Source organism: Phoca vitulina, unplaced genomic scaffold, assembly GCF_004348235.1.
Source record: "Phoca vitulina isolate PV1807 unplaced genomic scaffold, GSC_HSeal_1.0 scaffold1, whole genome shotgun sequence".
In the NCBI taxonomy this organism is placed as follows: domain Eukaryota; kingdom Metazoa; phylum Chordata; class Mammalia; order Carnivora; family Phocidae; genus Phoca; species Phoca vitulina.
Genome location: NW_022589704.1, coordinates 107831494 through 107853021, shown reverse-complemented (window position 1 = coordinate 107853021; position 21528 = coordinate 107831494). Strand labels below are relative to the sequence as shown.

General features: G+C 44.9%; 1 protein-coding gene across 1 annotated transcript in view; it reads left to right on the top strand.

Moving 5' to 3' along the window:
* Positions 1–21303, top strand: part of LOC116646376 (cytochrome P450 27C1) — a 28490-nt gene extending 7187 nt beyond the window's left edge. The window contains exons 3-10 of the mRNA XM_032427071.1: positions 5060–5250; positions 6438–6637; positions 7876–8085; positions 9268–9431; positions 13066–13232; positions 14455–14533; positions 15018–15221; positions 19784–21303. Coding sequence (XP_032282962.1) covers positions 5060–5250; positions 6438–6637; positions 7876–8085; positions 9268–9431; positions 13066–13232; positions 14455–14533; positions 15018–15221; positions 19784–19900 — 1332 coding nt within the window. The 3' untranslated portion in view covers positions 19901–21303. The remainder of the gene's footprint in view (positions 1–5059; positions 5251–6437; positions 6638–7875; positions 8086–9267; positions 9432–13065; positions 13233–14454; positions 14534–15017; positions 15222–19783) is intronic.
* Positions 21304–21528: the final 225 nt, after the last annotated feature.

The following is a 21528-nucleotide window of genomic DNA, read 5'->3' as shown; positions in this document are numbered from 1 at the left end:
CTGTGCATTGATTTTGTATCCTGCCACATTACTGAATTGCTGGATGAGTTCTAGTAATTTGGGGATGGAGTCTTTTGGGTTTTCCACATAAAGTATCATGTCGTCTGCGAAAAGCGAGAGTTTGACTTCTTCTTTGCCAATTTGAATACCTTTTATTTCTTTTTGTTGTCTGATTGCTGTTGCTAGGACTTCTAGTACTATGTTGAGCAACAGTGGTGAGAGTGGGCACCCTTGATGTGTTCCTGATCTTAAGGGAAAGACTCTCAGCTTTTCCCCATTGAGGATGATATTCGCTGTGGGTTTTTCATAGATGGATTTTATGAACTTGAGGAATGTTCCCTCTATCCCTGTACTCTGAAGAGTTTTAATCAGGAAAGGATGTTGTATTTTGTCAAATGTTTTTTTTGCATCAGTTGAGAGGACGATATGGTCCTTCTCCCTCCTCTTATTAATGTGTTCTATCACATTGATTGATTTGCGAATGTTGAACCACCCTTGCATCCCGGGGCTAAATCCCACTTGGTTGTGGTGGATGATCCTTTTAATGTATTGTTGGATCCTATTAGCTAGGATTTTGTTGAGGATTTTGGAATCCATATTCATCAGGGATATCGGTCTGAAATTCTCTTTTTTGATAGGGTCTTTACCTGGTTTGGGGATTAAGGTAATGCTGGCCTCATAGAATGAGTTTGGAAGTTTTCCTTCTGTTTCTATTTTTTGAAACAGCTTCAGTAGAATAGGTATTATTTTTTCTTTGAATGGTTGGTAGAATTCCCCAGGGAATCCATCAGGCCCTGGACTCTTGTTTTTTGGGAGGTTTTTGATCACTGCTTCACTCTCGTTACTGATTATTGGCCTATTCAGGTTGTCAATTTCTTCCTGTTTCAGTCTTGGCAGCTTATAGGTTTCCAGGAAGGCCTCCATTTCATCCAGATTGCTCAGTTTATTGGCATATAGTTGTTGATAATAATTTCTAATAATTGTTTCTATTTCCTTGGTGTTAGTCGTGATCTCTCCCCTTTCATTCATAATTTTATTAATTTGGGTCCTTTCTCTCTTCTTTTGGATAAGTCTGGCCAGTGGTTATCAATCTTATTAATTCTTTCAAAGAACCAACTTCTAGTTTCGTTGATCTGATCTACTGTGTTTCTGGTTTCTAATTCATTGATTTCTGCTCTAATTTTAATTATTTCTCTTCTAGTGCGTGGCTTAGGCATCGTTTGTTGCTTTTTCTCTAGTTCTTTAAGGTGTAGAGTTAATTGGTGAATTTGGGATTTTTCTATTTTTTGAGTGAGGCTTGGATGGCTATGTATTTGCCCCTTAGGACCACCTTTGCAGTATCCCATAGGTTTTGGACCAATGTGTTTTCGCTGTCATTGATTTCCATGAATTGTTTAAGTTCTTCTTTGATTTCCTGGTTGACCCAAACATTCTTGAGCAGAGTGGTCTTTAGCTTCCAAGTGTTTGAATTTCTGCCAAATTTTTTCTTGTGATTGAGTTCCAGTTTTAAAGCATTGTGGTCTGAGAATATGCAGGAAATAATCTCAATCTTTTGGTATTGGTTGAGACCTGATTTGTGACCCAGTATGTGGTCTATTCTGGAGAAAGCTCCATGTGTGCTCGAGAAGAATGAGTATTCTGTTGTTTTAGGGTGGAATGTTCTGTAAATATCTATGAGGTCCATCTGGTCCAGTGTATCATTCAAAGCTCTTGTTTCCTTGATTTTCTGCTTAGATGATCTGTCCATTGCTGAGAGTAGAGTATTGAGGTCTCCTACAATTAACGTATTGTTATCAATATGACTCTTTATTTTGGTTAACAGTTGGCTTATATAGATGGCTGCTCCCATGTTGGGGGCATAGATATTTACAATTGTTAGATCTTCTTGTTGGATAGACCCTTTAAGAATGATATAGTGTCCTTCTGTGTCTCTAATTACAGACTTTAGTTTAAAATCTAATATGTCTGATATAAGAATTGCTACCCCAGCTTTCTTTTGAGGTCCGCTGGCATGGAACATGGATCTCCATCCCTTCACTTTCAGTCTGGATGTATCTTTAGGTTCAAAATGAGTCTCTTGTAGGCACCATATGGATGGGTCCTGTCTGTTTATCCAATCTGCAACCCTGGGCCGTTTTATGGGAGCATTTAGGCCATTCACGTTGAGAGTGATTATCGAAATATATGAATTAATTGTCATCATGTTGCCTGTGAAGACATTGTTTTTATAGGTTGTCCCTGTAAATTTCTGTTGTATATCACTGTTGGGGTCTTTCTCCTTTTATAGGACCCCCCTTAATATTTCTTGCAGGGCCAGCTTAGTGGCCACATATTCTTTCAGTTTCTGCCGGTCGTGGAAGCTCTTCATCTCTCCATCCATTCTAAATGACAGCCTTGTCGGATAAAGTATTCTTGGCTGCATGTTCTTCTCATTTAGTACCCTGAATATATCTTGCCAGGCCTTTCTGGCTTGCCAGGTCTCTGTGGATAGGTCTGATATTATTCTGATGTTCCTCCCTCTGTATGTAAGGAATCTCTTCCCCCTAACTGCCCTTAAGATGGTTTCCTTGGTTCTAAGATTTGCAAATTTTACTATTACATGCCGGGGTGTTGGCCTGTTTTCCTTGATCTTGGGAGGGGTCCTCTCTGCCTCTAGGACGTGAATGTTTGTTTCATTCCCCAGATTAGGGAAGTTCTCAGCTACGATTTGCTCAAATACATCTTCTAGTCCTCTCTCTCTCTCTCCACTCCTTCCGGGATTCCAATTATTCTGACACTGGAATGCTTCATGGTGTCACTTATTTCTCCGATTCTATTTTCATGGATTCTGAGTTGTTTTTCCCTGGCCTCCTCTTTTCCCTTTTTATCTATTATATTGTCTTCCAGGTCGCTTATTTGTTCTTCTGCCTCACTTACCCTAGCTGTTAGATTATCTAGATTGGATTGGATCTCACTGATAGCATTTTTAAGTTCTGCCAATTCACCTTTCATTTCTGCCCTTAGAGACTCTATGTTACCATTAATTGATTTCTCCATTCTAGCCATTGTCTTCACAATTGCTAGCCTGAATTCCATCTCTGACATCTTGGTTATATCTGCATCCATTTGTAAATCTGCAGCATAAGTCATAATCTCTGAGTCTTTTCTGTTTTGGGGGCTCCTCCTCCTAGTCATTCTGTTGATGGGTGTTTGAGGGAATGTATAGAGTCGAAATTATTGACCAGCACCCAAACAAGATGCACCTGTTTTCTTGGGACCTTAGGGTTGCTGGCCTCTTGTTTTCCCAGCCTGTCTTCTGTGGGAGGGGTCTGCTGCGCTGTTACTCAGGCAATCCTGTTCGGGTGGAGTTGCCCTGGGCCCCTGTGGCGGTGGATGGGCTCAGTGGGAATCAGTCTTTGGGGCTTTTGTTCTCTGGCGCCTTTCCCTGGTGGCTTTCCGCATCTCTTCCATGAGTCAGAGCAGAAGAGACCATTTCCAGCCCTCTGCCTCAGAGCAGAGAGATCACAGTCTGTTCTTCAGTGAGCTCTCCAGGCCACACTGTCTCCGTTTCTGTCCGTGCTACTATAAACTGCAGCATCCTGGGTTGTGCGCCCCTCTGCAGTGCTCCCAGTCCTGCCTCCCTCCAGGTCGGGGCACGTCTCTGCCCTTCGTGCTTCTAAAACCACCAGCCACTCCCAGTTCGCCCCCGCGACCCGCTGCTCCGGGTTTCCGCCCTGGGGGCTGCCCTAAAGTCCTTTCCCGACACTGCCGGTCTGCGAGTCTGTGCCCGTCCGCTGCGCGCGAGGCTGTCACTCACCGGCGGTGTAGGATCCCCATGTCCAGGCACCCTCCCGCTGCCGTTTATCCTCTGATATCTGCCCACGGAATCACAGCTCCCTGCTTCGTACCTCAAAACCAACCGCCTGTGATATTCTGTTTGTAGAGATCCAGATCTTCTTACACCTCAGGCTGGTTTTGTGGGTGCTCAGAGTGGTCTGGTGGATATCCAGCTCAATTCCGGGGACCAGTTGGAATAAGATCCCCTACTCCTCCGCCATCTTTCCTTCTCTCTTACTGTTGCTTTTGTAGCAAGTTTTGAAATAGAGAAAAGGGAAGCCTTCAACTTTGCTCTTTTTTTTTTTTTTCAGGGTTGTTTTCTATTCTTGGTCCCTTGCATTTCCATTTTAAGCTTGTTAATTTTCTACAAAGAGGTCAACAGAAATTCTGATAGAGATTATGTTGAATCTATGGGTCAATTTGGGGAGTATTCCCATCTTAATAATATTAAGTCTTCCAACCCATGAACATGGGATATGTCTCCTTTAATTTCTTTCAATGATCTCTTATGGCTTTCAAAGTATAAGTTTTGCACTTTCTTTGTTAAATTTATTTCTAAGCATTTTATTGTTTTTGATGCTATTATAAATGGAATTGTTTTCTTACTTTTCTTTTGGGATTGTTCATTGCTAGTATATGGAAATACAACTGACTTTTGTATATTGATCTTATATCCTGCAAGCTTGCTGAACTTGTTTATTAGTTCAGATAGTTTTCTAGTGGATTCCTTAGAATTTTCTATATGGAAGATCCATGTCTTCTCTGATTAAAGGTAGCTTTACTTCTCTCTTTCTAATCTGGATGCTGTCTTTCATTTTCTTGCTGGGGGCCATTTTTACAGGTTCATTACAGATTGCCTGCAGAGGGCTCTCTCTCTGCAGAACAGGGTGGCAGAGCTGCTGAGGGTCTGGGTCAGGGGCTGGCACAGTCTTTTTGGCTCAGGCCATTGAAGGCTCTGCAGTTCATTTCCATCCATAATGACATTTCTCTCCTGTTGCTCCACACAGCTAAGTATTGTTAAAAACATAGCTCTAAAGAATAAGAAAACTTATGTGAATATGGTTAATGACGTGCAAGTACATTTATCTCAGGAATATGTAAAGTTACAACTCTGATTCAGCTCTGTATAATGTAGAGCTTTCCTCTGCCCCAATTTTCTCTCCCCTAACACATAGAAATGTTTATGTCAAAGGTATATCATATCTGTATTTTTTCCTTTTTTGGTTTCTCCATGGTATTGCAGCAGAAGCACACACAGGAATATGGAAAAATCTTCAAGTCTCACTTTGGTCTTCAGTCTGTAGTATCTATTGCAGACCGAGACATGGTGGCTCAGGTGCTCCGGGCAGAGGGGGCTGTGCCCCAGAGAGCCGACATGGGGTCCTGGCAGGAGTACCGACACTTACGAGGGAGATCCACCGGGCTCATCTCGGCGTGAGTATGTGGCCCAGGCGGACCATGGTTGGGAGACCCCTGCCTTGAGGCTGGGCTCTGAAAACCAGTCTTTAATAAACTGCACAACTCCCAGTGGAGTAGTGTCAAAATAGCCTCTTTGCATGATCTCCTAAATACTGGTGCTGAGGGCCCTGTCCCTTCTCCTCTGGGAAGAGATTTGATGGCAGGGACAAGGTCGGGTCACACTAGCTTGGGAGAGGGGAGGAATTGTTTCTCAAGCAGTGCTCGGAGGCTGTAGGTGTCCTCTCAGTGAGGGGGGGATCACAGAGCTGATCTGTGGGCAGGGAAGGAGGCAGGTAGCTGCTTTAGGAGGCCCTGAAGAGGGGCTAAGATCCTTCCTGCATGGATCACTATGTGATGCTGTTCCCGTCTCATAACAGGCTATGATTATTACTTGTAAACAAGGCTCACTGACACCTCTGTGCCCCTAAGAGCTAATCAGCACAGTCCCAGGCAAGAAGGAGAACACAGATCATCTGTGGATCCCCTGGTCCAAATCCCTTTGGTTAGGAATTTTATTTGTGATTTTTATTATTTATAAATATATATATATATATATATATATATATATATATATGCCCTATGCATGAATTGGGGAGAAACACAACCATAGGATTCTCAAATGAGGTAAATAAAAGCTGGGACTGGATATCACCAGAGCCCCTCAACTTCTGCTCTGAGGGAAATCATCAAATACCTCCTCCCCACTGGTCCAGCCCTGGAGGGGAGTGGCCAAATGCTGCAAAAGCTCTTTGCTCTCTGCACCATCACCTGCGGCTTGGCATCCACTATCCACTCTCTGCCCAGGAGCTCAGTTCAGGGCTCAGGGTTCAGGAGTTTATACACATAAACCTTTTTCTCTTTTGCTAATCACAACAGCCTCATGTCTCATTATTATAACAGTTTTGCAAGGTTTTTCAAAGGAAATCATATTACTTTCATAAAGATGATTCCCAGGGTAGTTTTTCCCCTTAGAGTTTGCTTCAAGGGGAACAGACGGCAAGGCTGAAGTTACTCTCCTCTCCCTGCACAGTATCTTAATTCCATTTGGATCGGCAGACCTTGTTGGCTTTTTTATTGCTGGGGAAACTCTCAGAGGTTCCCTGAGTTCTTTTCCAGAATGTCAATGGAAGTAAGATTATTTGAAGCTCACTTTACTCTTCTAGGGAGGGTGAACAGTGGCTCAAGATGAGACGTGTATTGAGACAAAGAATTCTGAAACCAAGAGATGTGGCCATTTTTTCAGGAGAAATCAACCAAGTTATTGCTGATTTAATTAAAAGAATCTACATCCTCAAGAGCCAGGCAGAAGATGGAGAAACTGTGACCAATGTCAATGACCTTTTCTTCAAATATTCAATGGAAGGTGAGGTGAAGTCAGGAGGTAGATAGAAGAAAGGACATTTGCCCAAAATGATAGTTCTCATCCACTGGGCATGCCCTGTGTCCCCAGCAGGCACTGTGCTGAGCCCCTCAGCCCTCATGGTGCTAACTTAGCCAGGTGTTCCACCGCCACTGGTTTACAAGTGGGGAAACTGAAAACCTGCCTCCATTTTTAGTGACAAAAACTTAGTTTCAAATCCAGGTCTTTTTAACTCAAGAATCATGCTCCTAATTCCTGCACATTTTGCTTTAGCACAGTTTGTAGCAAACAGAAGTTTAGAGGGCCTCTACCACAGTCATTCTGGCTTTTAAAATTCATGTGGGATGGGTAGGATATTCCCATCCATGTCCTAAAGTCAAAAATCAAACCCCAAAGGTAGTCATTGAAAAGTCCCCGCTCTCTCCCTCTCTCTTGACCTGGGGAGGTCACCAGTTTCTTTAAGGGATACGTGTGAATATTCTTTTTTTTTTTTTTTTGGTTAGAGGAGGAGAGAGAGACAGAGCACAAGCAGGGGGAGGGACAGGCAAGGCAGAGGGAGAAGCAGGCTCCCCGCTGAGCAAGGAGCCTGATGTGGGGCTCTATAACTTTAACCAAAACAAAACAGTGGTGAACCAAACATCTTGTTTTGTACTTTGCTTTTTCCCAAGGACCTTCTATCAGGGTTCTCCTTTTTTAAAAGTGAGTTTACCTTATTTCAAATTTAATTTTTAAGTTAACTTTTTAAAGTTATATTAATGCTCCCTGAACAAAGTAACGAAATCAACAGAGAGATGAGTTGTAAACACAGTGGAAAATCCTGCTTTTTCCTGATTCATTGAGGCTGTTCCCTCTGCTCCTGAGGCTCTCTGGCGCTCCCCCCTTCATGGCCCAGAGGAGCCACCTTTCAATTCCCCAACGTTGGGCAAGTGGCCAAAAGGTTGGGGTCTTTGCATCCTGGGTGTTGAACAAACCCTCGGGAGGGGAGGGAGGGAGGGGGTGTGATGCGGCTGAGCCCTGCCAGGCAGAAGGAATGACCTGCCGACCTGTTTTCCATCAGCACTGACTACTCAGAGCCCTGTAGCTCAGGACCTGGTAGAGGAAACCTCTGGTGATACAGTAGAACCTCGCTGGAGGAAGGCACCTCGATTACTTTTGCAACTTACTTTTATGGCTGGATATTGCATGTTGATACTGTGAGTAATGGAGAGGAAGAGGGTTTTTAAACTCTCTCTCCTGTGCAGGGGTGGCCACCATCCTTTATGAGAGCCGCCTGGGCTGCCTGGAGAACAACGTCCCACAGCCCACCGTGGACTACATCGAGGCTCTGGGGCTCATGTTCAGCATGTTCAAGACCTCCATGTACGCGGGCGCCATCCCCAGGTGGCTGCGCCCCTTCATCCCGAAACCCTGGCGGGAGTTCTGCAGGTCCTGGGACGGCCTCTTCAAATTCAGTAAGAGAAGATTCGAGGGGCACCTATTGTCTCACCAGTTGACACAACTGCGCGGATCGTGGTGCACCTGATGCTCATGCCGCCGGCGGGGCGACGTTCCGGAGGGTGGCCTGATGCAGTTGCGCGTTTTTACTTGGACCCGGTCGGTATTTGGCTCGGCTTCTCAGATGACGAGATGCATGTGGGTTCAGCAACACGACCGATTTCTCATTTTTTAATTCTTTTTATTGTGACAAACATGCTAGCGGTGATTTATGCAAGTAAATGTTGTCTAAGGGAGATGATGACTTTGGTCCAGTAATTCTGTCAGTGCTTGAGATGGACAGCGTTTTGGGCCTGTGCACTTTCACTCGAACATTCTCATTTGCAGCTTTTTGGAAAGAGACAACTTCCTCTGGCAAAACAAACTAGGAAACAATACTGTGTTCAAACCCAGCAAAGCGAGATTAGTTTCCCTGCATAGCTAACGAAGAATTTCCAAAAAGAAAAGCTTTGCAAAATGTTTGTTAGAACAATGTTTTTAGAACAACACTGACGTTGAAAGATGTGTCCCGTAGTGTCTTTTGAAGGCCAACATTTATTTGAATATGTAAGTTCTAATGGATTGAAAGTGCCACTATCTTTTTATGTAACATGGCCTTTACGCTCACTCCATTCTGTCTTCTGGAAACATAGTAGGAAAAAAAAAAAAGAAGGGATCTGTAGTTTTGTTACTCCAAAGCTTTCTTGGCTCTTTGATGAGTAAAGCAAACATTTGCAAATATCTTCTGCATTATTTTTAGAGAGGAAGAGATGCTTAGCTTGTCTTTAACTTTTTTTTCAAGATTTTATTTACTTGAGAGAAAGAAAGAGATAGCGAGAGAGAGCATGAATGGGGGTCGGAGAGGGAGAAGCAGGCTTCCCGCAGAGCAGGGAGCCTGACCTGGGACTCGATCCCAGGACCCTGGGATCATGACCTGAGCCGAAGGAAGATGCCTAACCAACTGAGCCACCCAGGTGCCCCTGTTTTTAACTTCTCATTCATTTATACAAACAAGCACGTGGATGAGCTTCCCAGGTTGACAGTAAATCGACCTGGGTTTCGTTTAGCTTTGGAACCTGCCACAGATTAAGTTATTGGGAGGATGAAGAGATTACTCTCAACCAAAACTTCTTTCAAAAGAAATAACTCTTTTCAAACAGGCCAAATCCACGTTGACAACAAGCTGAGGGACATACAGTGCCACATGGACCGTGGGGAGAGCGTGAGTGGGGGGCTGCTTACATGCCTCTTCCTCAGTCAGGAGCTGACGCTGGAGGAGATCTATGCCAACATCACAGAGATGCTGCTGGCTGGCGTCGACACGGTGAGCGTCTCAGCCTTGCTCTCTTCTTGATAAGCAAAGCACAGCTGAAGCTAGGGGCCTTTCCGAGTAATCTCATATGTGCATTTGTGTTGGTGCTAACTGAACATCTGCTTCACTGCTGAATGTCTCCAGGAGGAAACTCTAACTTTTAAATAATATACATGTATTTTAAAACGTAAAACCATAATTCTGCAAAAAATGCAACCCCGATTCAGTTATCATGCACACAAAGTAACAATATGTTTTAAAGTTTAAAAATCATTCCCGATTTGCAAGCATTGGTCCATTGCTTCATAATATCAAAAATGAAGAAGGCACAGACGTTAGAAACCTTATTATTTATCATTTAAAGTGTTGCAGGTCATGGAGGACTCCCCAATTCATTTTATAAAGCCACCATCACTTTTAAACCAAAACCTGCTAATGAGAGCATAAAGAAAGAAAAGTTTAATAAACAGTTCGACTTATGAATATGTGTGTCTATCAGTCTTTTTTTTTTAAGATTTTATTTATTTATTTGTCAGAGCGAGAGAGCGCATGAGCTGGGGGGAGAAGCAGATGGAGAGGGAGAGGCAGACTCTCCACTGAGCAAAGAGCCCAAAGTGGGACTGGATCCCAGGACCCTGGGATCATGACCTGAGCCGAAGGCAGACGCTTAACCAACTGAGCCACCCAGGGACCCCATGTCTATCAGTCTTAAGTAAGATCCCGATGAATAGATTTATTGTAACAGATGAATAACCTACTATGACCAAGGAAGGATGAATATCTGAATGAAACAAAGCACTGTCAATGGACTGGGTGGGAATTGCATCCCCTGTTGTTAAGTGAGAAATGAAGCCACAGAAACTGTGTATGCCGTGCTCCCGTTGGTAAAACAAACAGTGGCCCGGCCCCTGCCCGTCTGTGTGCACGTCCGTACCTGTATGTGATTTTATGAGTGTGGAGGAAGTATGGAGGGTGCACACTGGGTTGTTAACATGGGTTACCTGCCTGGGGGGTGGGGAGTTGTGGGGGGATAGGAGCCAAGTTTCCTCCTAAAACATATGTGTAATAGGATACATTTATTCATGTATGAAAAATGATATACATATGGATATATGTACAGAGAAATTTTTAAATTTGCTAAAAAGAAGTAGTGAAACAGGAAAAAGCAGGGCTAGGCTTTTAGTATTTGGTGGAGGAAAAGTTAGTTGCGTGAAATAATTAAGATTTGCCTGGTGCTTTACTCTTTCCAAAGCCCTTCAAAACTAAACAACTAAGCTCATGACCTCAAACCTTTTCCTTTACAGGAGTGCTTCCTGAACTTGAATAAGGCACAGACCTTCTGTTTAAAGGGAGAACCCCCTCCCCCAGGGTTGACATTGTTTTTATTATGATGTCACATAAACATGTAAAAGCAAAAAACAGTAAAAACTCCTTATTCTTATGGATCTTCTACAGCAATAAAACAATTTAACCAATGAAATCAATGTGATCAATGAAAATTCTAATCAGTCATGTGAATGTGATGGGTGGTGTGGGTTTGCTTGAATGGGGAAGGGATGAGTGAGTGGTTGGCCTTGCCTCTGAACGGATTTGGGTGCGTTGTCCCTCCTGCCCCCTGGTGGTAACTAAGAGCATCACATGAGGTGGAGCACAGAAAGGACCGTTCCTACCAGAGGCCCCTGGAGGCCACATCAGCAGAAGCGTTCTTACAATTCATATTCATTTTCTAAAATATTACTTAAAAAACTTTATTTCAGTATAATTTATGCAAAAGAAACTGCATCCTTTTAAACCGTACAATTTGATATAACTTGTTGGCAGATACCGGATAAGCACAAATGCAATCATTTAGGAAACTACCACCACCATCAAGATCCTGAACATTTCTACCACCCCTGGAATTTCCTTACCCCCATTTCAGTCCGTCTCTCCCTGCCCCAGGCAACCGCTGATCTGCTTTCTGATGCTGAGCATCAGTTCGCACTTTTCTAGAAATTTATAGGAATGGAATTATTCAGTGTGTATTTTGCATCCAGCTTCATTCAGTCAGCAAATGATTTCAGGATTCACCGATGTAGTAGCATATCAAAGTAGTTTATTCTTTTTTATTGTGGAGTACAGGCATCCCTCGCTTTACTGTGCTTCACAGATTAATGTGTTGTTTTTATTTTACAAATTGAAGGCTTGTGGCCACCCTGCATTGAGCAAGTCTATCGGCTCTATTTTTACAACAGCATCTGCTCACTTTGTGTCTCCATGTCACGTTTTGCTAATTCTCATGATATTTCAAACATTTTCATTATTATTATATCTGTTATAACAATATATAATATATGTTATATTTGTTATAATGTATAATATATAAGTATATATTATATTTGTTATAATAACATATAAAAATAGAATCATTGGTCTGTGCTCAGTGGGTGATTAGGACTTGCTGAAAGCTCAGGTGATGGTTAACATTTTTTAGCAATAAAGTATTTTTAAATTAAAGTGGGCACATTGTTGTTTTAGACATAATGCTATTGCATACTAACTAGGTTACAGTATAATGTAAACATAGCTTTTATTTGCACTAGGAAAGCAAACAACTCATTTGACTTGCTTTATTGTGATACTCGTTTTATTGTGGTGGTATGGAACCCAATCCACAATATCTCCAAGGTACGCCTGTAGTATTCCATTGTATGGATATACCGCATTTGGTTTTTCCACAGAAATGTGATTTTAATAGAAATTTCTAAATTTTTTCCTTATCATTTATAAGGAAGAACTTGAACATTATGTATATTATAGGAGAGCTTGCCCTCTAAAAACTTATAATATCTATTACAGGGAAATGATATCAGTATGGTCTACTGACTTTTTTAGGTAAAAGAAAAGGCATTTATACTGTGGACTTTCCTTGTTTATGAGAGTGAAATACAGTCACATAGATAATAGGGAAAATTGTAGTGAGAGTCTTGGAACCTAGGAGAATAAGATATAATTATTTTCAGTAACCAGAAATTCAATTCTTCAGTCTGAGACGTGGTATAAAAAAATGGTACTGTTTTGCATAAATGATCTATTAAATCCTTATAAGTTGCTTTACTTAAGAAGAGCATGGAAACAGTGGAGGACAAATACCGCCCCTCCCCCCACCAGGAGGCAGCCAGAGCAGGCCCCGCCCAGCCATCGTGGGCCTGCGCAGTGCCAGACTGAACAGTTCCTGGGCTGACCGGCAGGCTTTGGCCCTTCCTAGCAAAAAACCAGATGACCCTTGCAAAGAAGGTCACAGAAAGTTCCAGGCACCACTTCCAGGCTTGACCAGCATCCTTAGGTCCTCTCCGACGCCATCGAAGAGGATTGCTGTTATGTGATCCAAAAAAGTTCAAAAATAATTTCTCCTGCAGCCCTTCATTGAAAGAGCAATTGAATCACATAGCTGATGCTACTTTCCAAAAATATTTGTTTTTTTTCTGGCATGATTTAGGGAAAATCAGCTTTTGCTTTGCTAAGCCCTAACGTGCTCAGATAGAGTTGAATGGACATGACTTTGCACATGGGCTTATGCTTACGTGACTTCCTGGCCGACCTTGCCTGCTGCTTAAGTCCTGGTGTTACTCACCTACGTGCCTGTGCCTGCCTGTTTCTTTATCAGACGTCCTTCACCTTATCCTGGGCAGTGTATCTCCTTGCGAGGCACCCAGAAGTGCAGCAGACCGTGTACCGGGAGATCGTTAAGAATTTGGGGGAAAGGCACGTCCCAACAGCAGCCGACGTCCCCAAAGTCCCACTGGTCAGAGCTCTGCTGAAGGAAACGCTGAGGTAAAAGGCTCATCAAAATTCATGTCAAAAACTGTCTTTTAAGTCTCTGATTCTTTATCACTATGATTTATGCTTTGGACTTAAAAACCGGGTCCCAAACAAATGGGCCAACAACCTTCAGTGGCCAAAATGTTAAGGAAGGAGATGGTTATAACTATCTGTTTCCTCTCTGCTCTTGTCAGAATAGCAGAAAGGCTGTTCTGTTTTATGGTCTGAAATATTAGTTGTTCTTCATAAAGCTCTTTGGAGCCATCACCCCATGACATGGTACCTGCTTTAGTCATTTGGTTCACCAAGTTCCCCAGCATGCTCCTGGATCAGTACTCCATGGTTCCTGTTCCTCTGAAAGTAAAGCAGAACAAGATGGATTGATCAGGAAAATATTTTGGGCTGTTTGGCTAATTACCAGACCTGCTTACTGTGGTTCTTGTGTGGATATGCTAGTTAGATTGGTGACACCAAATGGACTCATTCGCTCCTGGACAGGGCTTTACCAACACTCGGAAAAGCCTGGACGTGAGGGATATGGGTGGCCTTCGGTGGGTTTGGGTGGGAGGTAGGATCAGGTGGCCAGTGAAATTTCTTCCTCCTTTGAGGTTCAAGGATTCTGAGGTTCAAGGATTTTGTTGAGGAACTGCCGTGTAGAAGAGCAGAAGTGGATACATGGTATACCCTATGATAATTCTTTTAAACTTGACTTGATAATGGTGTTTCAAGTTGTGGTGCATCCTCAATCCACAGCATGTTGTTTAACCTCGGGGGAAAAAAAGCTAGCTGTGTGTTTACTGGTATTTGTCGATTGCAGTTTTATTCAGAGTTTTCTCTGGATTGCCTCTTGGAGACAGCCCAAAAGCTGAAGTAGAGCATTTCTCAACATGTGTTTCCAGGGCCCCTGAGTCCTGTGGACTGTTCCTTGATAAAGGGGGTCCCATGCGCACATAAATTTCCCAGACTTGGGATTATCCCTTCTGGGAACACAGTAGCACGTTCAAAACTCTGCTTTGTGTTTCATAAACATTTTTGACTAGGGGACCTGTTTTCCCATTCCTTAGACTACTCCCTGGCCAAAGCTAAGGAGCCATGAAGATCCTTATGAGATTTCTTAGTTGAAACTGGACCGCGAGTTACGTTTTAGAAAAATGAAAATGGCAAAATGTCCAGATTCTTGAAAGTTTAGCAAAGTACTTTAAAAGTGACCACCCCATTCCTGCTTCTTTTCCAGGCTGTTTCCAGTGCTGCCGGGGAACGGCCGAGTCACCCAGGAAGACCTGGTCGTTGGCGGGTACCTGATTCCCAAAGGCGTGAGTTTGGTTGCCAGGGTGTGGGGACTTGGGCTCTGCCATGGTGGCTGAGCGGGAAATCTGCTGGTATATTAGGAAGTCCTTGAGCCCAAGCAAATATCAATAAGTTCCTTTCCTACTGCATGTATTTTATAATGAAGATGGGGCTTTGGAAGCAAGGAGGTGCTCATTGCCCCGGCAAAAGCAAAGCCAGATGTTTCTGTAGCTCGCAGGCCTTTCTCCTCCTCCCTCCCTCAGGGGCTGGGGGACACAGCAGTTGTGGGGGTGGGGGGAGAGGTTTGAAGGACTTGAATCTCCTCAGTGGCTGCAGTGGCATGAGAGGTGGGCGTCCATTGAAGGAGGACTGCTGTCCGTGGGGGCCCTTACGTGGCTCCTCCTGGCCAGAAGCACCTCGGGAGGGACCGGCCAACCGGGTTCTTGCCTCTGCTCTGCTTTTGCCTGATCCTATTCTTTATTCCTTTTCTGTTGCAAATGGTGTCCTCAGACCCAGCTGGCCCTCTGCCACTATGCCACGTCCTATGCGGATGAGAACTTCCCTCGGCCCAGGGAGTTCCGGCCAGAGCGCTGGCTGCGGAAGGGAAGCCTGGACCGAGTTGACAACTTTGGGTCCATCCCCTTTGGGTACGGGGTTCGGAGCTGCATTGGGCAGAGAATCGCAGAGCTGGAGATCCACCTCCTCTTGATCCAGGTAGGCGTGTGGGGGCCAGACGTTGGCCTTCTGCCTCGGCCTCATTTCCTGGGCTCCACCAGACCAAGACTTAGGTGGGAAAGGAGATGTGATTTGGAGAACTCAAATGCACTAGCTTCATGTTAAATCCCTTTTATATTTTAAAATGCCACCTCCTTGGGTCCCCTGACCACCCACCGAGCCTCTTTTCTCCTTGGAACCATGGAGCAGCAGTTGGGGCTCTTGGAGGCCTGAGGACTGGGAGGTGTGCATGCTGTGGTGGGTCTACAGGGGTCCAAGAGCTCAGCTCTTCATCACATGAGGAGCTCTCGACAGAAATGAATGGGAAGGTGTCAAACCAGTGGTCTTCGAACGTTTTGGAGCAGCAAAGGCATTAGGAGGATCCTTAGAATGCAGGTTCCTAGGCCACCACAGAGATAGGAATTTGGTGGGTCTGGGGTGGGGCTGCCAGGGGCTTCTGACGCCGGTGATTGCTGGGCCGCACTCTGAGAGACGTGTGAACCAGCCACTTAGGCCGCGCAGTGGTTCTCACACTTGTTTAGGTTGTGAAACAGCAGGAAGGCTTGGTTTTGTTATATTTAATCTCTTACTATTAAAATGTTGCTTTTCTGCCTATACTGTATTTCAGTTTGTGCTGTAGCATGAGCTAAATCATGTTTGAAGGAAATTTTATAAAAGAAAACACTTTAGTAGAGAAAATTCTACTCATTAGGTTTCCCTGCAAGTTTAGGAAGACTACTGTTAACATATCTTAGCCGTGGAAGACCTTGGCCCAAGGTTTGGGAGCTACTGCCACTGACATTGCATTGGAAGAATGTAGAGATTACCTGGTGACCCAGAATCCCCATTTTATTGAGGAGGCAACTGAGGCTCAGAGAGTTGGAGCCACTTGCCACGGTCACAGAGTAGCAGGTGCGTGGCACGATCCAGGTGTCTTGACTCCTTCCTCCGTTTCTCCCCATGTCATGGGGGTGCTCTCCTGCAGCCTCACAGAGCTTAAAGCAGGACACTGAGAGGTTAGGACCTCGATGGCAGATGGCCTGAGAGAGCGTAAGGCGCTGTGGAAGCCTGGCCAGCCTGGCAGGGGTGGAGAGGGATTCTGGACGGTCAGCACTTGGGGACGGCTCTGAGAGCTGGGAAGTTGAGGGGCTTCTGCCCAGCCGGAGAGCACGCGGCAGGAGGCGTGGGAGCAGAACACCTCTCGAGGTGGGCGGCTCAGGTGGGAGGAAGCCCGGTGACCAGTGTGTCACACGGTCATCCCCCCCTTGGTCGAGATGTGGTGGCTGCTGGCCAGGCTCAATGGTGTTGCTACCAGCGCAGCCATTCCTGGGGACAGTGTGGGCCCTGCGGACACTGGCCCATCCCGGCGGCGTCTGACGTGAGAGGCAGCTCGGTGCGGCGTGGATGGCAGTTCCGGGGCAAGCAGACTCAAATCCCAGCTCTGCTGTTTGCGGTTCCGACACTCCGGGCAGGTTTCTCAGCCATGCGAAGCCTATTCCCTTATGCACGAAATAGGCCAAATACCTACTTCTTGGGTGTGTAAGGACACAGTCTGTGCCAGAGAAGTGGAAGCGGCTGTTGTCCCTGCACCTGCTCTGAGTGTCTGCTCTTGGGTGTTCAGGAAGGTCTCATGCTCCATAAAATTGGCTCCATAGATTCTGCAGCCGCCTCCGGGACAGGCAGAGGCCACTTCCTACGGAGAGTCGGCCATGGAGCTTACTGCTGCCCCTGCTCTGGCTGCCTGAAGAACCAGAGGGGACACCACGAGAGCAAGATGGCAGCTGAGGGCACAGAGGCCAGCCCCGCCCGGTGCTCCCATTGGAAGGGGGTCAGAAATGGGGTGTTTGGTGGCAGCGGTGGGGTTTTGTTTGTTTGGTGCTATTAACATACAAATGTACCTGCTGCAGTTTTTCCTTGGGTCCTCATTTCTACTTGTGCAAATAGAGAAATGGAGCATCATTATTTGTAATTGTCAAGGAAAAAAAAAAGAGAGAGTGGGCACAAATGAGCCGTGCTAGGAATGAGAAAGGAGACATGGCTAAAAATGCAGTCGTTGATTTTTTTAAATCAAGAAAATACCACAAATGGCTTTTTTTTTTTTGCTAATACATTTGAAGACTTAGATAAAATGTACAATGGACTAGAAAACGTAGGTTGCCCAAATTGACTCAAGAGAGAATAGACCTCAGATACCGAATACATGGAGTTGGTGGTAAGAAGATTTACCTCCCAAGTGTTCCAGACCTAGACAGTTTCATTGCAAGTTTTATCAAACCTTGATGAATGGGTAATCATCATCTTATACAAACAGAGACTAGAAAAAGGAAGTCTCATTTTTATGAGACTTGCATAGCCCCAATATTCAAAACCTGGAGAGGATAATACGAGAAAGGAAAACTACCGGCCAATCTGATTTATTAACAAAGACGGAAAATATCCTAAATGAGAAATTGGTAAACCGAATCCAGCAGTGTAGGAAACAGAAGTGCATCTCCAAGCACATCACGTGTATTCAGGAATGCAAGGATGGCCCACCTCAGGGACATCTGTTGATATCATTTGCCACAGTAGCTAATTGAAGGAGGAAAATTATATGACCACCCCCAGAAAGAATTTATAGCATTCCACACACATTCATGAAGAAAATCTCTTAGCAGACTTAACGGACGGGCTTTCCTTAACCAAATAAATGGAGTCTCCCCCAGTAGGACAGGGCACATGCCTTTGGCTTCGGAAAGGGAAAGGACATTAATGGAGCACCGTCAAACGGGAACAGGGTATTTGTATCACACAGAGAATTTTTAGGAAATACGCTTTAACTCCTTGGGAGTTGGGACTTGAGGCGCAAGAGGGCTTTGTTTTTTGCTTGTACGTTTCCTGTGTAGTTTGGATTTTTTTTAGTGAGCATAGTGTTGCCCATTCAGAAAGGGAAGAAGGCCATGTGGCACATTGGCCCTGAAGTGAGGAGACCTACACGTGAGTTCTCCTGCCATGTGGGATGTGCAAGCAGTTCTGTGAAGTCAGAACCGAAGGTCAGAGGTTAGATGTTTTGCTGAAGCTATCTTGATGCTATAACGTGTTGGAGCTGCTGAAATACGGGTCATTCAGCTTGGCTTTTGAAATGTGACAATGGAGGGGGTCCAACGTATGTCCCCAGTCAGCCCTGCCCCTTCCCCCTGCCTGACCTCCCCTGGAACCCCAGCCCACCTGAGGACCCGTCAGTGGGTCCTGCTGCTTCGCTTGGGGGACGAGGCTAGAGAGGGAGTGGGGGCAGGGTGGGGGTGGGCAGCTTGGATCCCATGTGACATTATATGTTCTCCAAAACTGACACTTCGTTAGGCTGGACTTTATTCTGGACCCAGTGGGCAGCAGGGTAGGGGCCAGCAGCTAGTGTGCTTGTGAGCACGGCCCTTCCACCCCCACCAGGAACCCATGCGTGCTCTGACATGGTCTTTTTTTTTTTTTTTTTAAGATTTTATTTATTTATTTGACAGAGACACAGCGAGAGAGGGAACACAAGAGGGGGGAGTGGGAGAGGGAGAAGCAGGCTTCCCGCTGAGCAGAGAGCCCAATGCGGGGCTCGATCCCACGACCCTGGGATCATGACCTGAGCCAAAGGCAGACACTTAACGACTGAGCCACCCAGGCGCCCCTGACACGGGTCTTTAGAGCAGGTTGCCTTCAGTTCCCTAAGCCAACCTGACCTTGAACATCAGGCCAGGGCCAGTTGGTGGCAGAGGTTATTGCTTTAGGCTGATGAATATTTTGGTGCTCTTTAAAACTCACTGTGTGTGTGTTTTTAAAGATTTTATTTATTTGAGAGAGAGAGAGAGAGAGCACGAGTGGGGGCAGGGGCAAAAAGAGAAGCAGACTCCCCTGCTGAGCAGGGAGCTAGATGCGGGGCTTGATCCCAGGACCCTGAGATCAGGACCCGAGCTGAAGGCAGACGCTTAACTGACTGAGCCACCCAGCACCCCTAAAACTCACTGTTGAGGTACTTTCCAGTTTGACCCTGAATGGTAGAGCTGGTTCTCCTTTTGAACCGCAAAAATGAGAAATGGAATCAAAGGTACAGATTGAGAATATTTAAATTGAGGACATTAATCACTGAAGCCTGTTTGGATGATTCACCTGCCAACAGCAGTATGCTCCCCTTGGGCCTATATCACCTCAGGTTCCCAGCCGGAGGGAAACCTTGTCCCTCTGTCCTCTTTGCTCCTTTGATTCCTTCTTTACCTCAACCTAAAGAGGAAGCAGAGGAGTTGGAGTTTTGAAATGGCTGAGAAAATGGAAGTCATTTGAATTTGTGTCTGCATATCTTTGTCACGTGAACTTCCCAGTTGATCAGTGGACAGGCTGGGCTCCTGTGCAGGACCTAGTGCTACTTTCAGACCCGCAGCATCCCCCTAACCGGCGATTGGTGTACTGCACCACGGCCATGTCCGCTTCCTGGGTTCCCTGCAGCCATGGCCACTGCAGGAAGATGAGGGGCACTCATTCAGAGCACTGCGAGGCCTCTGTTGTCCCCATTTTGAATCCCCCCTCTCTCTTTCTCTTCTTAGTTGCTTCAGCATTTTGAGATCAAAACATCCTCTTGGACTAAAGCCGTTCCTGCAAAAACCCATGGGCTGCTGATGCCAGGGGGGCCCATCCACGTGCGGTTTGTTAACAGAAAGTGAGCCTGGATTTTTAAACCCAGCCAGCCTCCTGACACAGACCGGGTGTTCCAATGTCACTGATGATGGTGGAGGAGGGAAGCCATCCCTTTTAGAGGCCGTCTTGGTAATAAACTGGCCCCCCATGTTCTGGGAGACTTGTACACCTTTATGCAGAGTAATTTGAAAAGATTATATGACTTTTGCAAACCAGTGTTGCTTTTTCTTTGGAGAAACGACTGTTTAAAAACGAGGGGCACTGAATCCTGGTGTCTCCTCTGTGGTCTTACCCTTGTGCTATACTTGATATTCAATAGTCTCCTACGCATTTGTGCAAGGAAATGTTGGTTTACTTATAAATTCCGTGCTCGAATATATGTTCTGTCATAGTGTACCAGGACTCTGTATCAGGAGGCAAATGCAACTTACTGTTTCTAATTTGAAGAGGGAACATTACGAATGTCTCTGTAGTACTGTGAGTATGGGAAGAAAGCACCAGAGTCAACATTTTATCCTGAGCACCTGAGATTTAGATCCTGCCGAAGGGCTCAAAATTAAAAGAACCATATTCTTATTTTTCTCTCCAAACTGGTGCTTCCTTTTCTAGTAACTCCTGAAGAAGTTGAAGATTAGCTTTTGTTTGAAAGAAATTATCAATAAAAAATAGAACTCCTGTGAAATCCAGAATAATTGGATTTTCTAACCAAGGGTAAACACTAAGATGTATAAGAAAATCTGACTGTGGAATTTCATTGCCTCAGTTGAGAAAAATGAATTAGACAAGCATTGTGGAAAGCCATGTAACTTTAGAACATTTTTATTCCAAGGAAAAATAAACATGAAAGTGGACATGCTATAGATAAAATAAAATTTTGATCTTCATGGTGTTATTTTAAATATCTGAACCGGAAATGTGATCCAGCTGTTGGTGCTTATGTAAGGCTCCAACCGGACGCCTTGGGCCTCAGGATTGTTCGCTCACGCCAAGCTCTGTTGCCTTTCATGCTACTTGCTGATCGCTAATAAGAAAGAACACCATTTTGTAACATTCTCCCTGCATAGTCGTGCTTGAAACTGCTTCTTCTCAATCCCACAAATCTTTTCACAGAGTCCTTCCCCCAAATCACTTGCCTACTAATACATACCATACATCTCCCCCCGCACTTTAGTTAGTCATGCCGCAAAGTAACCCTTAAATAAAATAGAAATAATAGCCATTTCACATACCATCTTTGTTAAAGTATGTAACAACGTTAAATCTGCGTGTGAAGACAGAATAACTCTAGTCTGAGCGCAGTAAAAATATGTACACTTAAATACGAAATTGTGTCATAATGACTGACAAGATGTTGGATTACTTTGAGGTTTGTAGACTTTCATAAGCTAGCTACAATTTTATTCTGTTTGTGACTGAAATTAAAAAGTATTGAGACGAATGAAGCAACTTGAAGTGACTCTTATTCTGCAAGGCGACCCCTCTGGTGAAGCGGGGCCGCGCCCGGCGATGGGCCTGCGGTGAAGGTGGTGGTAACACTCGAGCCCGCTGTCCCGTCTCCCTGGGGAGAGGGACAGACAGACCTTAGGAGCCTCCTGATGTGACGCAACAGGAAGCACCTGGCACAACTATGGTATTCTTACCGAAGAAATGGAAA